This window comes from Rhipicephalus microplus, unplaced genomic scaffold (genome assembly GCF_043290135.1).
Source record: "Rhipicephalus microplus isolate Deutch F79 unplaced genomic scaffold, USDA_Rmic scaffold_133, whole genome shotgun sequence".
Taxonomy (NCBI): domain Eukaryota; kingdom Metazoa; phylum Arthropoda; class Arachnida; order Ixodida; family Ixodidae; genus Rhipicephalus; species Rhipicephalus microplus.
This window is the reverse complement of record NW_027464705.1, coordinates 527,797-542,761: the sequence shown is the minus strand read 5'-3', so window position 1 is coordinate 542,761 and position 14,965 is coordinate 527,797. Positions and strand designations below refer to the sequence as shown.

Genomic DNA, 14,965 nt, shown 5'->3' with positions numbered 1-14,965 from the left:
GTGTATACTCGACTTTCATAATATCATCGGCATTAAAGCCGTCAGTTCTCATTAGTATTGCGTCTAACTAGAGGCGTAGGCAGATATTTTTTTCGGGGTGGGGGGGGGTGGGGGGGGCACCCCTCCATCTCAAGTGGGGGCCGGACAGGCAGATGTGGTCTCATGTTGCGATCTGTATGCTATGGCACAAAAAAAGAAAGCCGGGGGAGAGAGCTCGAAGTGCCACCCCCTGGCTATACCACTGTATCCACACAGAAGAATGAGCCTTTAACGGGTCAGTCAACACGCACCGACATTTTTTTTACACCCCACAAAAAAGCTCGGCAATTCGTAGAGGAGACCGAGGCGATTATGTTTCCCGGATATTACAGCGCATAGCTTCCATTTCAAAAAACAACTGCCGTGCTCCTTTCCTATGCCTGACCAATTCTCCTTTTATGCGCAGTGATGCACAGTCGCGGATTGGCGATTTGACGAAAGATTGTGGGCTACGGCACCCGCCTGCATAGACTTCTGATTCAAGATGCCGTGCCGCCGTATGGGCAATTTCGCCAGTGCCGTCGCTTTCTGCCGGCTCCACAGAGCAGTGCCCTTTTCTCACAAATTGCTTCATAATACTTTGCTGAGCTATGCAGCTTAGTTGAATCAAATGCAGTCACTACGAGATAGTTAAAACCGTGCAGGCGGTCATTTCTTTATTCAAGTGGCACGCACCTCCAGACAAATGCTTGCTGTTTTTCAGCCTTAGTCAATATAAGTCAGCCTTATACATTGCAATAACCCCCTTCCCTCCCCAAAAACCCTGCACATGCCTTTGTCGGCGACTGGTATGCACTTTACGCATTAAAACACACGGGCGTGATTAGAAAACTCCCTTAAGTCAATCCCGCTGCTCTTCAAGACACACATTTGTTCCCCTCCCCCATTTTTATATGCGGAAACGGACGCTGTGCTCACATGTACGCACCGTAGACAGGCTTTCAAATGCGGCACCGGCAGTGTTATTAAGGTTAATGAATGCGTGAGAAAAAGTATAAACTGCTCTGTCGCAAAGACAAGCTGCCACGAATCCGTCATATACAATTTCAAGCTATAGATACTTCTGGCAAGAGTGTTTTTCTCCTACCAATAGACTGAACCGTGTCGTCGGTGGATGACACTAGCGGTGATACTTTCACGAATTTCAAAGCCAAATTAAATGTATATTCATTTTTATTGCAAAAAGCATGCTTATTACCACTGATGTGCTAATAATCTCATTTTCACCACGATCAAAAGTTTTTCTGAGTGGTAGACAGTCCCTTTAGGCTCTGACAGGTGGCTGACAAATGACTTTGCAGTATAGGAGTGACTGTGCAGGCAGGCCCCCAGACAAAGAAACCACGAGGAGACTATCAGTGTCATATGTTGCATTAGAAGTAAAATGATGAAAGCACCTACCATGGTGTCCTTTATCTACAGGGGCAATAAGTTTTGCTGCCCCTAACGCCACCTGGTACGTAAGAGCACTACTGACTGTTTAGTCCAGTGTTTGTAAAAGCGTGGCTTTAAGCTTGTCAAAATAATACTGCAGTTGTGAGTAGGGCCGCTACATCAGTCATCAGTAGGGTTACGTCAAGTTCAAGTACACATGCGAAGAAAGACCCGTGTCAAAATCACCACACCTTTGGTCATTTATTTAAAGAAAAACTTCCTTAAAGATAGCAGTCACTTTAACAGAGGGTGGTGACATTGAAACCTATGGGTACCTGCAGAAAAATGTAGACTTTGTTCATTAGACCATGAACATCGTAAAATCGGGGTTTGTTAGATGGTGCTTTGACTGTACGTATATTTAGGATTAACAAAGATTCTTCTAAAAATAAGGCTGATGAAATACCGTAGGTTGGGAAACACACGGTGTGGCACGGCAATATGCATGCAGCTTTACAGCTTGAAGGATCAATGGCATTGTGTCTTCTGGGAAGGCCACACCTGCAGGTGCTGAGATGTCTCGGTGTGTCCACCAAGCTCACACCCAGATTGGAAATCCTTCCAAAAGCCCTACGCGACAAGGCGAAAACACCCTACCACCAAAATCGCTACATTCAAGCATGGGGATGACCAAAAAATGACAAACTGTGGTGCACAACATATGCATACAGATGGTATTTTCACGTACAACTGAGAAAATGTCATAGTAAGTGATCAATAAGTGATGTGTGCCTACATGACTAGAGTACACAGTATTAAATCTGCACAAAGATACCACTTGCACATGTAACATCCCTTGACTGCCCATTCGAACTTTTTCATCTTACAGTTCACAAAACCATATCATTTGACATGTGCATACATTACCTGTTGACTTGAAAATCAGTAAAACACTTGGAGCAGAACTGGAGGGAGTTGCTGGCCGCCCACTCTTTCAATGTTTTAGGGACACCTATAGAAACAAGCTTGCCCGTGTCTTCGCAAGCAGAAGAAAAATATTAAAACTTGTCGTTAGGCTAGTTGGTAATCAGTCATTAGGTAAGTTAATTTAGCACAGTTTGGAAATGCCTTGAAACACTCCCATAGTCACACACCCTTCCATTCAAGAAACACACACCAGACACAGCACTGATAACATGCTGACTGCTGCTTTTGTACCCATTGCAACGGTGTTACAGAATAACTCACACTGCAGTCAAAATAAATATTTTCCTCATAAAAAAGTACATGAAATAGTGGAAAGATAAAACCTACTCTTACTAGAAAATGGGTAGAAGCACTGCCATTCACTGGCACCATTACGATAGCCCTTAATCTTCAATGTTACATTCTTAAATAAGCACAAAGTAAAGAAACGAGCAACAACTCACAGCCACTGATATAGTCAAAATAGCGTATAATTTTTCACTGCACAGTCAAATTAAGTGTTCTCCTCATAAGAAACCCTGTGTGAATAGTGGAATGTTAAAGGCCGCGCTTACTTGAAAATGGGTAGAAGCACTGCCATCCACAGGAACCATTACGATAGCCCTTCATCTGTAACGTTACATTCTTGGATGAGCACAAGGTGAAAAAACGAGCACTAATTCCCAGCCACTGATATAGTCAGAATAGCGTATAATATTTCACTGCACAGTCAAATTAAGTGTTCTCCTCATAAGAAACCTTGAGTGAGTGGTCGAACTTTATAGACCGCTCTTACCTGAAAATGGGTAGAAGCACTGCCATCCACAGGGATCATTGCAATGGCCCTTCATCTGTAACGTTACATTCTTGGATGAGCACAAGGTGAAAAAACGAGCACTAGTTCCCAGCCACTGAAATAGTCAGAATAGCGTATAATATTTCACTGCACAGTCAAATTAAGTGTTCTCCTCATAAGAAACCTTGAGTGAGTGGTCGAACTTTATAGGCCGCTCTTACCTGAAAACTGGTAGAAGCACTGCCATCCACAGGGATCATTGCAATAGCCCTTCATCTGTAAAGTTACATTCTTGGATGAGCACAAGGTGAAAAAACGAGCACTAATTCCCAGCCACTGATATAATCAGAATAGCGTATAATATTTCACTGCACAGTCGAATTAAGTGTTCTCCTCATAAGAAACCTTGAGTGAGTGGTCAAACTTTATAGGCCGCTCTTACCTGAAAATTGGTAGAAGCACTGCCATCCACAGGGATCATTGCAATAGCCCTTCATCTGTAAAGTTACATTCTTGGATGAGCACAAGGTGAAAAAACGAGCACTAATTCCCAGCCACCGATATAGTCAGAATAGCGTATAATATTTCACTGCACAGTCAAATTAAGTGTTCTCCTCATAAGAAACCTTGAGTGAGTGGTCGAACTTTATAGACCGCTCTTACCTGAAAATGGGTAGAAGCACTGCCATCCACAGGGATCATTGCAATGGCCCTTCATCTGTAACGTTACATTCTTGGATGAGCACAAGGTGATAAAAACGAGCACTAGTTCCCAGCCACTGAAATAGTCAGAATAGCGTATAATTTTTCACTGCACAGTCAAATTAAGTGTTCTCCTCATAAGAAACCTTGAGTGAGTGGTCGAACTTTATAGGCCGCTCTTACCTGAAAACTGGTAGAAGCACTGCCATCCACAGGGATCATTGCAATAGCCCTTCATCTGTAAAGTTACATTCTTGGATGAGCACAAGGTGAAAAAACGAGCACCGATTCACAGCCACTGATATAGTCAGAATAGCGTATAATTTTTCACTGCACAGTCAAATTAAGTGTTCTCCTCATAAGAAACCTTGAGTGAGTGGTCGAACTTTATAGACCGCTCTTACCTGAAAATGGGTAGAAGCACTGCCATCCACAGGGATCATTGCAATGGCCCTTCATGGCCCTTCATCTGTAACGTTACATTCTTGGATGAGCACAAGGTGATAAAAACGAGCACTAGTTCCCAGCCACTGAAATAGTCAGAATAGCGTATAATATTTCACTGCACAGTCAAATTAAGTGTTCTCCTCATAAGAAACCTTGAGTGAGTGGTCGAACTTTATAGGCCGCTCTTACCTGAAAATCGGTAGAAGCACTGCCATCCACAGGGATCATTGCAATAGCCCTTCATCTGTAAAGTTACATTCTTGGATGAGCACAAGGTGAAAAAACGAGCACTAATTATCAGCCACTGATACAGTCAGAATAGCGTATAATATTTCACTGCACAGTCGAATCAAGTGTTCTCCTCATAAGAAACCTTAAGTGAGTGGTCGAACATTATAGGCCGCTCTTACCTGAAGATGGGTAGAAGCACTGCCATCCACCGGGATCATTGCAATAGCCCTTCATCTGTAAAGTTACATTCTTGGATGAGCACAAGGTGAAAAAACGAGCACTAATTATCAGCCACTGATACAGTCAGAATAGCGTATAATATTTCACTGCACAGTCAAATTAAGTGTTCTCCTCATAAGAAACCTTAAGTGAGTGGTCGAACTTTATAGGCCGCTCTTACCTGAAAATTGGTAGAAGCACTGCCATCCACCGGGATCATTGCAATAGCCCTTCATCTGTAAAGTTACATTCTTGGATGAGCACAAGGTGAAAAAACGAGCACTAATTATCAGCCACTGATACAGTCAGAATAGCGTATAATATTTCACTGCACAGTCAAATTAAGTGTTCTCCTCATAAGAAACCTTAAGTGAGTGGTCGAACTTTATAGGCCGCTCTTACCTGAAAATTGGTAGAAGCACTGCCATCCACAGGGATCATTGCAATAGCCTTTCATCTGTAAAGTTACATTCTTGGATGAGCACAAGGTGAAAAAACGAGCACCAATTCACAGCCACTGATATAGTCAGAATAGCGTATAATTTTTCACTGCACAGTCAAATTAAGTGTTCTCCTCATAAGAAACCCTGTGTGAATAGTGGAATGTTAAAGGCCGCGCTTACTTGAAAATGGGTAGAAGCACTGCCATCCACAGGAACCATTACGATAGCCCTTCATCTGTAACGTTACATTCTTAGATGAGCACAAGGTGAAAAACGAGCACTAATTCCCAGCCACTGATATAGTCAGAATAGCGTATAATATTTCACTATACAGTCAAATTAAGTGTTCTCCTCATAAGAAACCTTGAGTGAGTGGTCGAACTTTATAGGCCGCTCTTACCTGAAAATTGGTAGAAGCACTGCCATCCACCGGGATCATTGCAATAGCCCTTCATCTGTAAAGTTACATTCTTGGATGAGCACAAGGTGAAAAAACGAGCACTAATTCCCAGCCACTGATATAGTCAGAATAGCGTATAATATTTCACTGCACAGTCAAATTAAGTGTTCTCCTCATAAGAAACCTTAAGTGAGTGGTCGTACTTTATAGGCCGCTCTTACCTGAAAATTGGTAGAAGCACTGAGTTACGTTCCGTTTGGTTCTTTCCACTCGCCTCTCGCTTGTTGCACGACATTTGCTGCTGCCGCCAAGGAAGCCGAAGACGACAACTTTTCATCTGCTGGCACCTTGAGGAAACGACCGCTCCGACATCATCTGGATATAGAGACGTTCATTCGTTTCTCCCTCTCCCTACTGTCCCTGCACCCCTGGTTTTATCCCCTGTCTCCCCATTCAACCACTCTTACAGTCCAATCGTAACGCACCACTCTTACAGTCCAATCGGAACGCACAGATGTGTCTCTCCTCGCCACAACCTCGAAGATTCACCGCCTCTTGCCCACTCATCGGTTCTCCGCCGTCGCTCGGGTTTCTTTCACACCGGTTCCCGGAATGGTCGACGACGGGTGTTGCCAGGTCGTGGAAAAGCGCCTCCGAGAAAGTTCCCGGGATGCCGGGTTGACAGGCCATGAATACAATTGGCCCCTGCGCCAATGCCGTCGCCTCCGCTGATTCTCATTGTCCGGCGGACGCGTACGTGTACCTTCCACGTGTACTGGCCACGTGTACCGGCCACCTGCAGCCTGACTTCGTCTTCTGTAAGGCGCCATAATTGAGCCCGACAGCTGCAGGGGAGTTGTCGCGTCCTTTGTGGCCAGCAGACAGTCATCGTCCCGCATTCCGGTGGCCCTGCTTCCTTGTTGGCGAGAGGTCGCCGGCCGCTGGGTGGGTAACATAAGGTATTCGGGGAACGCACGAAGTTCGAGCCCAACACCTCCCCTCCAACTGTGTTGCACTGTATCTATGACATGCGACACAAACACAACCACATATGCACCCATGTTCACTGGCTCGACACGTGAGGCACAAACTGTCACTCGTACCTCGTTGACTCCGTCGCGCGCACGCGCTAACAAAGCATACACCCCCCTTAACTCGCCGTCCCTTTTCTGCGTCATCGTTTGGAGTCACTAACCGCGACATTGCGTCGGAATTAGCGTTTAGACACCCCTTTTTGTGTTCAATTTCAAGGTTATACTTCTGTAGTGCCAACGCCCAGCGTGTCAGCCTAGCGCTCTGCGGAGTGGTTAGAGTCAGAAATTTGAGTGGGTTATGATCGGTAAACACCTTGATTTTAGCGCCAAACAGCCAAACATCCAACTTCCCCAGTGCCCAAATGATTGCATAAGCTTCCTTATCTATTGTGGCCCCTCGGGTCTGAGCCGGGCTAAGCTTCTTGCTCAGAAAAGCGATAGGGCGCTCCTTGCCCACCAGATCCTGCTGTGCCAGGCACGCACCAACGGCGTAATCGGACGCATCTGTGGCGAGGATAAATTCTTTCCCCAGGTCTGGTGCCTGCAACGCCGACGCCTGCACTAGACAGTTTTTCACCTTGTCAAAAGCTTCCTGCGCCTCTGTATTCCAAGTTAATTTCTGCGGAATACATCGGCCAATTAGGTTAGTCAGAGGCATAACGACTTTGGAGTACTCGGGCACGTAGCCCCTCTAATAGTTGGCTAGCCCTAAGAAACTACGAAGTTGTCCCTTTGTTTCGGGAGCCGGGATCTGCTTTATCGCCCTGACCTTCTCTGGATCGCCTTCGAATATCACTCCTACTGCAGTTACTCGGGCGTGATATGCGCGAAGCTTGCTAGCGTGAATGGTTCTACGTGAACCGTCCTCGAGCTCATCTAAATAACTGTACGGTCGCAGTTTTTCGACCACTGTGATCGGTCCCTTCCACTTCGCCACTAGCTTCCCCTCTCCTTCCTTCTCGAGCCATAGTACTTGGTCCCCTGTGACAAACTGTTTGCCTGTGGCCCTCAAGTTATAGCGTCCTACGTACTCCTTTACATCTCGCGACATATGCGGCCAGTAAAATGAGCTTTTCACTCGTTGTAGTGTTTTCCGCTCTCCTAAATAACCTGCCAATGGTGAATCGGGAGCCATTTTCAGCACTTCTTTGTGTCTGTGCGATGGTAGCACTAACTGTTTGCAGATGCGACCCGCGAGGTGTTCTTGATGATATAATAGCTCGTCTTGAACGAGCATGCCATGCGTTCCGGCCTTTGCCTGCGCCCAAGCATCTCGCAAAGCCGGGTCTGCTTCCTGAGCCTCACGAAACTCCTGTCGTTTGGTATTGACCGGCTCGGAATTTTCGCTGTTGCTCTCCGCGGTTATGATGCCTGCCATCGCCCGTTGCTCCTCGCATGCCTCATCTGACAGCTCTACTATAGCTTCGGTCTCCTCGACTGCTGAACACTCGTCTGATACTATGTCACGTTTAACCCTTTCCTCGAGAAGCTGTGCGTAATCGTTGGGCGTGATCAGCGCGTCGGTGCCGTCTAGCAGCTTATCTGTGATTGCACAAAGCACGGCCGACTGCACCGCCTCGGACATCACGAAAGGACTTCCTTCAGTAGCTATGAGTGGCACATAAGCCAACTCAGCGGTTACCTGTTGCCCGAACGCTCCCGTCAACGTTATCTGCGAACCCGTACCATCGTACTGAGGTACCACCGCCTTTCTGATGACGCTAACCTCCGATCCTGAGTCTACCACGTTGTTTAATGATCGACCTGAGCTTTTAAGCGTTACAGTTTCCAGTGAGGGTTGTTTCTGCTCTTTGCGCTGCCACAACCTGTCTACCATTGCTATTTCTGTACCGAATGCAGAAGCCGTCACCCTGGCGACCACTGGACCGTTTTGTTGTCCTGCTGGCCTAGTGCCTTGCCTTGCACCTGAACCCTTATTGGGGCAATTCCTGGCAATGTGGTGAGCACTCTTACACTCAAAACATCGCCTTTTCCCTTTTTCGTCCGTGGGTGTATCTACTGCTGTTTTAGCTTTCTTTTGCCACTCCTCTACATTTGCCTTCTTTTGTGCTGCCTTGCACTTTTCGCTCTCCTCGAATCTCTCCGCATGCTTAGCCACGCCACTGGGCAGCAAAAAGGACTCCTGTTGATTACAAATGACATGCGCTCTCGCTTCCGGGCTCAAACATTCTTTCAAGCGATCCGCGACGACTAGCTGCTTAAGTTCCTCGAACGTGCCTACCTTTGAACTCTGGACATAATAGTCGAAATAATTCTCAAGACGTACGGCAAACTGATCCCAGGACTCCCTTTCTCCCTTTTCCGATCCCGCAAACAGCCTCTTGTACTCTGCCGCCGAAAGCCTGAGACCCTCCAAAATGCTTGACTTAAGCTTAACATAAGCTTTGCGCTCCTCTGCTGTAAGCCTGCACAGCAGCCCGCGTGCCCTTTCACTCAACTGTGGCAAAACTAGCCCGGCCCACCATTCGCTTGGAACTTCATACGACTCGAGCGTTGCCTCAACATCCTCGAACCACATTGGCACAAGCGCCTCTTGGTTCGGCATTGGTGTCAGTACACCCTTTAACAAGCTTGCAAATTTCAGTCGCCTGTCTTCCTCTGACCTTCCGCCAAGCGCCACGCTGTCATCGCTCTCGTTGGACTCTGCCCATTACGGGCTCGTAGCCGCTGGCTTTCCAGCATCAAGCGCTGCTTCTCCGTTTTCGCCTCAGCAATTTTTAATTGAAGCTGGAGCAGCGCTAGCTGCTGTTCCGACGCCGTATCTGACGTGACACTACCATGACCCCCCGTGCCGCTGTCGGCGACTCTCAACGCCTGCAAGTTTCCTGCCCCGTCCCCGTTCATTTCCGAGTTGTCCCTTTCTCTGTCTCGCAAGTTGTAATGCTTTGTCATCGCCTGCGCCCAACAGAAAATCAAGAGGTACCCGCCTGAAGTAGCCTTGCAGTGCGCTCTTCCTCCTCGGAATCCGGTGGACTAGCCTTCTTCGTTGATCCCGCAGCGTGGTAGTCACTTGAAGGTGGTTGTCGTCAGTCTCGGCCGATGTTACTCCCCGCTGTCCTCCTCAGTTCAGCCATGCAGACCCTGCCGACTGCGCCAGTTACGTTCCGTTTGGTTCTTTCCACTCGCCTCTCGCTTGTTGCGCGACATTTGCTGCTGCCGCCAAGGAAGCCGAAGACGACAACTTTTCATCTGCTGGCACCTTGAGGAAACGACCGCTCCGACATCATCTGGATATAGAGACGTTTATTCGTTTCTCCCTCTCCCTACTGTCCCTGCACCCCTGGTTTTATCCCCTGTCTCCCCATTCAACCACTCTTACAGTCCAATCGTAACGCACCACTCTTACAGTCCAATCGGAACGCACAGATGTGTCTCTCCTCGCCACAACCTCGAAGATTCACCGCCTCTTGCCCACTCATCGGTTCTCCACCGTCGCTCGGGTTTCTTTCACACCGGTTCCCGGAATGGTCGACGACGGGTGTTGCCAGGTCGTGGAAAAGCGCCTCCGAGAAAGTTCCCGGGATGCCGGGTTGACAGGCCATGAATACAATTGGCCCCTGCGCCAATGCCGTCGCCTCCGATGATTCTCATTGTCCGGCGGACGCGTACGTGTACCTTCCACGTGTACCGGCCACGTGTACCGGCCACCTGCAGCCTGACTTCGTCTTCTGTAAGGCGCCATAATTGAGCCCGACAGCCGCAGGGGAGTTGTCGCGTCCTTTGTGGCCAGCAGACAGCCATCGTCCCGCATTCCGGTGGCCCTGCTTCCTTGTTGGCGAGGGGTCGCCGGCCGCTGGGTGGGTAACATAAGGTATTCGGGGAACGCACGAAGTACGAGCCCAACACACTGCCATCCACAGGGATCATTGCAATAGCCCTTCATCTGTAAAGTTACATTCTTGGATGAGCACAAGGTGAAAAAACGAGCACTAATTCCCAGCCACTGATATAGTCAGAATAGCGTATAATATTTCACTGCACAGTCGAATTAAGTGTTCTCCTCATAAGAAACCTTGAGTGAGTGGTCGAACATTATAGGCCGCTCTCACCTGAAAATTGGTAGAAGCACTGCCATCCACAAGGATCATTGCAATAGCCCTTCATCTGTAAAGTTACATTCTTGAATGAGCACAAGGTGAAAAAACGAGCACTAATTCCCAGCCACTGATATAGTCAGAATAGCGTATAATATTTCACTGCACAGTAAAATTAAGTGTTCTCCTCATAAGAAACCTTGAGTGAGTGGTCGAACTTTATAGGCCGCTCTTACCTGAAAATTGGTAGAAGCACTGCCATCCACAAGGATCATTGCAATAGCCCTTCATCTGTAAAGTTACATTCTTGAATGAGCACAAGGTGAAAAACGAGCACTAATTCCCAGCCACTGATATAGTCAGAATAGCGTATAATATTTCACTGCACAGTCAAATTAAGTGTTCTCCTCATAAGAAACCTTGAGTGAGTGGTCGAACTTTATAGACCGCTCTTACCTGAAAATGGGTAGAAGCACTGCCATCCACAGGGATCATTGCAATGGCCCTTCATCTGTAACGTTACATTCTTGGATGAGCACAAGGTGAAGAAAGGAGCATTAATTCACAGACGCTGATATAATCAGAATAGCGTATAATTTTTCACTGCACAGTCAAATTAAGTGTTCTCCTCATAAGAAACCCTGGGTGAATGGTGGAACGTTAAAGGCTGTGCTTACCTGAAAATGGGTAGAAGCACTGCCATCCACAGGGACCATTATGATGGCCCTTCATCTGCAATGTTAGATTTTTAAATAAGCACAAGGTGAAGAAACGAGCACTAATTCACAGACGCTAATATAGTCAGAATAGTGTATAAATATTTCACTGCACAGTCAAATAAATGTTCTTCTCATAAGAAACCTTAAGTGAATGGTGGAATGTTAAATTCTGTTTTTACCAGAAAATGAGTAGAAGCATTGCCATCCCCAGGAACTATTACGGTAGCCCTTCATCTAAAATGTTAAATTCTTAAATATGCACAAAGTGAAGAAACGAGCACTTATTCACAGACACTGATATAGTCACAATAGCGTTTACTTTACAGCGCATTCAAATTAAGTGTTCACACAAGGGACCTTACGAAAATTGTGAAATAATTAAGGCCGCTCTTACCTGAAAATGGGTAGCAGCACTGTCATCCACAGGGACTGTTACGATAGCCCTTAATCTGCAATGTTAGATGATGTAAAGAAACAAGCACTATGAAAGCACCACTAATTATCTTAGTGGTTTTTCTCCAAGTGCAGTTGCTGCGTTGGAAATCTTGGCAGCTAGGGTTTAATTCATTCACTCTCATTACCAATTTCTTTTTGTTTTGGAGACATCATATTTATTTTTATGGGCGAGGTCAATCTGCTTTGTTTTTATCAGAACTATGTCCATGTTGGCCTGCTTTTTAGTGCTAAACTTTGTCATGCTCTCTTCATGCTGAGTGTGATCTTCACCCTCGGTGATATACGAAGACTAGACTGCGTTATCCACTACCTCTGCATTCAGAAAGCTAAATCTTTGCCAACTTAGACCACATGCTCTGGTGGTGCCCCTTTTTATGGGTTGACGAAGATGTTACATCATACAAGCAGGATACTGCTACACTGTCTCGATTTGGAAGCACAATTATGGGCAGGCCAACAATACTGCAATATCTTGGGGGCTAGACCTATCTGTCCCTGTGTGAGAACGGCCTGCTGCGTGCTGGTTTACGCACTGGTGGGTCCAAATAGAATTTTTCGATTCAAACTCATTGCCCATTATACATCTAGTCTGTTTTCAGTTTTTCTGATTTGGCTTACCAACGAATGCTTCCTATTTTCCTGTTTTTTGAACTTGTTCATTATAATATTCATTTTTTACCCCACAAATCGAATTAATATCTCTCCTTTGCTACTCTCATTGTTGATGCCACAGTTGCCAACTGCTTCTTTTTCCAGTATTTTTTTTTTCTTTTACATTGCAGTAACCCATTACCACCACAGTATCCCAAGTGACCAACTTCTGCCACAAAGTCAAAGAAAACAGCATCTTTGAATTTGTGGCACTCGCATTTGTTCCATGACTCCAATACAATTTCGCAATGCCAAAATTCAACTTTACTGTGCTACTGTATCTCATTTGGTATAAAAATGTAGCATTGCTAATCGTAGTGGCAGAGACTTTGAGTACGAACAGCAATACCTAGACTACTTTCATATGAAAGGACCATTTCGCACACAACTGCAACTATCGAGGTTCCGAAGTTATCTTCTCATTTGTTATTTTGAATTTTTTTTCAGTAGCTACAGTTAAAGGGTATTTTTAGCGAATTGCGAGACCCATGGTTGAAAATCTCCAAGGGTGGGTAATGAGTAATGACTGTGGTTTTGACATGACATATTTCATTGCTTAAAGGGACACTAAAAGTGAATAGAAATGTATGTCAATGTGTAAGCTAAATGTTTGAGAACGTCTAGACCGTCAAATTTATCCACAGTAGTGCTCTATTAATTAAAAAAGGTAAATGTGCAACACAATATGCACCGCAATGGGACATTTTGGAATGAGCCAAACGTCATCAAGTGTCCCAAGTCCAATCAGAATTGGTATTATTTGCTAGTACTCAAACTACTTACGATGATGTGATGCATTACAAGACATAATAAAATGCCGCCTGCACGCTTTTATTTGATTCACAAAAAAAAAAGAACTTTTGTAACAGCGGAGAACGGTGTGAAAATGGAAACCTCTTAAAGGGGCCCTGAAACACTTTTTCAAATAACCATGGAATTATTACCTCACGAATTCAACACCGCAAAAATTTTAAGAATTCGTCCAGTACGAGTGAAGTTACAAAGATTTGTCACACGCTGCAATTGCATTCTCTCTTCTTTCGTGCCGACGAAAGCACTGGAAGCTAAGCGGGGAAGGAAGGACCACAGGGAAACTTCATGTGAGCCCCGTGACCTTGAGCACTTTTTCTTGGAATTCTTGGCTTTTTTAATGTAATCGCGCGCACACGCGTAGACAATTAGTGGCTTCCCGTGGTGATCTCTGTAACGAGTGAGCGCGCCATGTTCGAATGTGACAATGGCTGATAGATGGGTTTGCTACGTGTGATTTTTGGGTATATTGCGCGATTTCTCAAGAGAAAGCAATTTTTCGCTTATTTTAATAATTTATTGTGAATTCCAGGTTGCGTGATTCACTATATTTGGCTCGTGTGTCATCAGGAGCCTCTACTACCTATCGGCAGTGTTTTCTGACCATGCTCAATAAGTGTTGAAGGGCCCGTTTAATGGAACTGTTGCGTAAGTGGAACACCTGCCTCCGATATTAGTTTCATACTTGTATTCTGCACCCGTGTTTTTTGCTCAGTAAACAGAACTCCTGTAAAATGGGAAATATTTTGCTGGACTTCTAAGGTGTGTAACGGGTCCCCTGTATGTACAACAAACCAAGCTATGTTAGTGGATGACTTCAGTGAAAATGTGACCAGCAAGTGATGCCGACCTTTTGTTGATGGTGTGAAATTGATCAATGTTACACGATATGCCTTAGTGGACGAGAAACGCCGCACTATATGCTCATGTCTCGGAGAAACATTGATCTGCACTTTGCATGCTTTCCCAGTTCTAATTACACTAAGGACAATATGCCAGTTAAACCCTGTCACTTCTTAAATTCTGCTAGCCAACTTTTACTTGATAGAGCTGGAGTGTTTCTTAGAGGATGTTTCTCTTCGTTTTTTGATACATTACGGGTAATAACATTAGTGCACACACAATTCGTGCACTCTTTTCAGTAACAAGTTCCTAAGAAATGCTTGGGATTTAAAAAGTGCTCGCTAGAGGACAAGAGTCAGCTTCTCAGCCCGGTCTTGAGAGTGCCCTACTCAGGCTCACCCGGCGATTTCCAGCATGGCTCGTACCCGAACGATTTGTGCTCAGCCTGATTAAGCCAGTTAGCCTTTGAGCATAAATTAGTTGTTGACAGGCACGTGTTTTACCAGGCACATTAAAACATAGAGACATAAAGAGCAAATGCACCTTTCTTTACGACAGCCTACATCAAGCCACCCCTCATTTCTCTACAGAGATTACTTGTTCAATGAATTCTCAACAACCCAAGCCTTAATCTTCACCACATTTCATTCAACCTCTGATTTCTGCAACTGAACAGTTTGGAAGACAGAAAATAAAAGCAATTGATCTCTAATAAGCACAGCAAGTGTTGCTCACTAGAAATTGCTGCATTTAGGAACACTTGCAGTCGAAACCGTCCCC

At 45.6% G+C, this 14,965-nt stretch overlaps 1 protein-coding gene and 1 long non-coding RNA gene across 6 annotated transcripts; both read right to left on the bottom strand.

The window, feature by feature from the left end:
- Positions 1–1,649: 1,649 nt before the first annotated feature.
- On the bottom strand, positions 1,650–11,444 carry LOC142790851 (uncharacterized). 5 transcript variants are annotated; one of them, XR_012889802.1, is made up of 9 exons: positions 11,384–11,444; positions 11,163–11,217; positions 10,943–10,997; positions 5,839–10,776; positions 5,618–5,672; positions 5,398–5,452; positions 2,955–3,009; positions 2,341–2,449; positions 1,650–2,043 (listed from the first exon to the last, which is right to left on the bottom strand). XR_012889802.1 is itself a non-coding variant. In XM_075885389.1 (5 exons), exons 2-5 carry the CDS (start codon positions 3,212–3,214, stop codon positions 2,012–2,014), a joined length of 258 nt encoding a protein of 85 aa, XP_075741504.1. In that variant the 5' UTR covers positions 3,215–3,230; positions 3,397–3,458; the 3' UTR covers positions 1,650–2,011. The 5 variants fall into 5 exon arrangements, 3 of the variants coding, with proteins under 3 accessions (XP_075741504.1, XP_075741503.1, XP_075741505.1); XR_012889803.1 differs by lacking the exons at positions 1,650–2,043; positions 2,341–2,449; positions 2,955–3,009 and adding an exon at positions 5,172–5,231; XM_075885389.1 differs by lacking the exons at positions 5,398–5,452; positions 5,618–5,672; positions 5,839–10,776; ... (1 more) ...; positions 11,163–11,217; positions 11,384–11,444 and adding exons at positions 3,176–3,230; positions 3,397–3,458 and having other exon boundaries at positions 1,650–2,066.
- LOC142790848 (uncharacterized) lies at positions 3,618–4,365 on the bottom strand. Its single transcript, XR_012889800.1, has 4 exons — positions 4,282–4,365; positions 4,061–4,115; positions 3,839–3,893; positions 3,618–3,672 (listed from the first exon to the last, which is right to left on the bottom strand). It is a non-coding gene; the product is annotated as an uncharacterized LOC142790848 (long non-coding RNA).
- Positions 11,445–14,965: the final 3,521 nt, after the last annotated feature.

Coding starts and splice junctions, on each gene's coding strand:
- LOC142790851 (XM_075885388.1), bottom strand. CDS start 3,435: ATGATCCCTGTGGATGGCAGTGCTTCTACCAGTTTTCAG. Junction 3,231..3,396: donor GTGCTTCTACCAGTTTTCAG/GTAAGAGCGGCC, acceptor GTAACGTTACAG/ATGAAGGGCCATTGCAATGA. Junction 2,044..2,340: donor ACTGATTTTCAAGTCAACAG/GTAATGTATGCA, acceptor CTTGTCGCGTAG/GGCTTTTGGAAGGATTTCCA.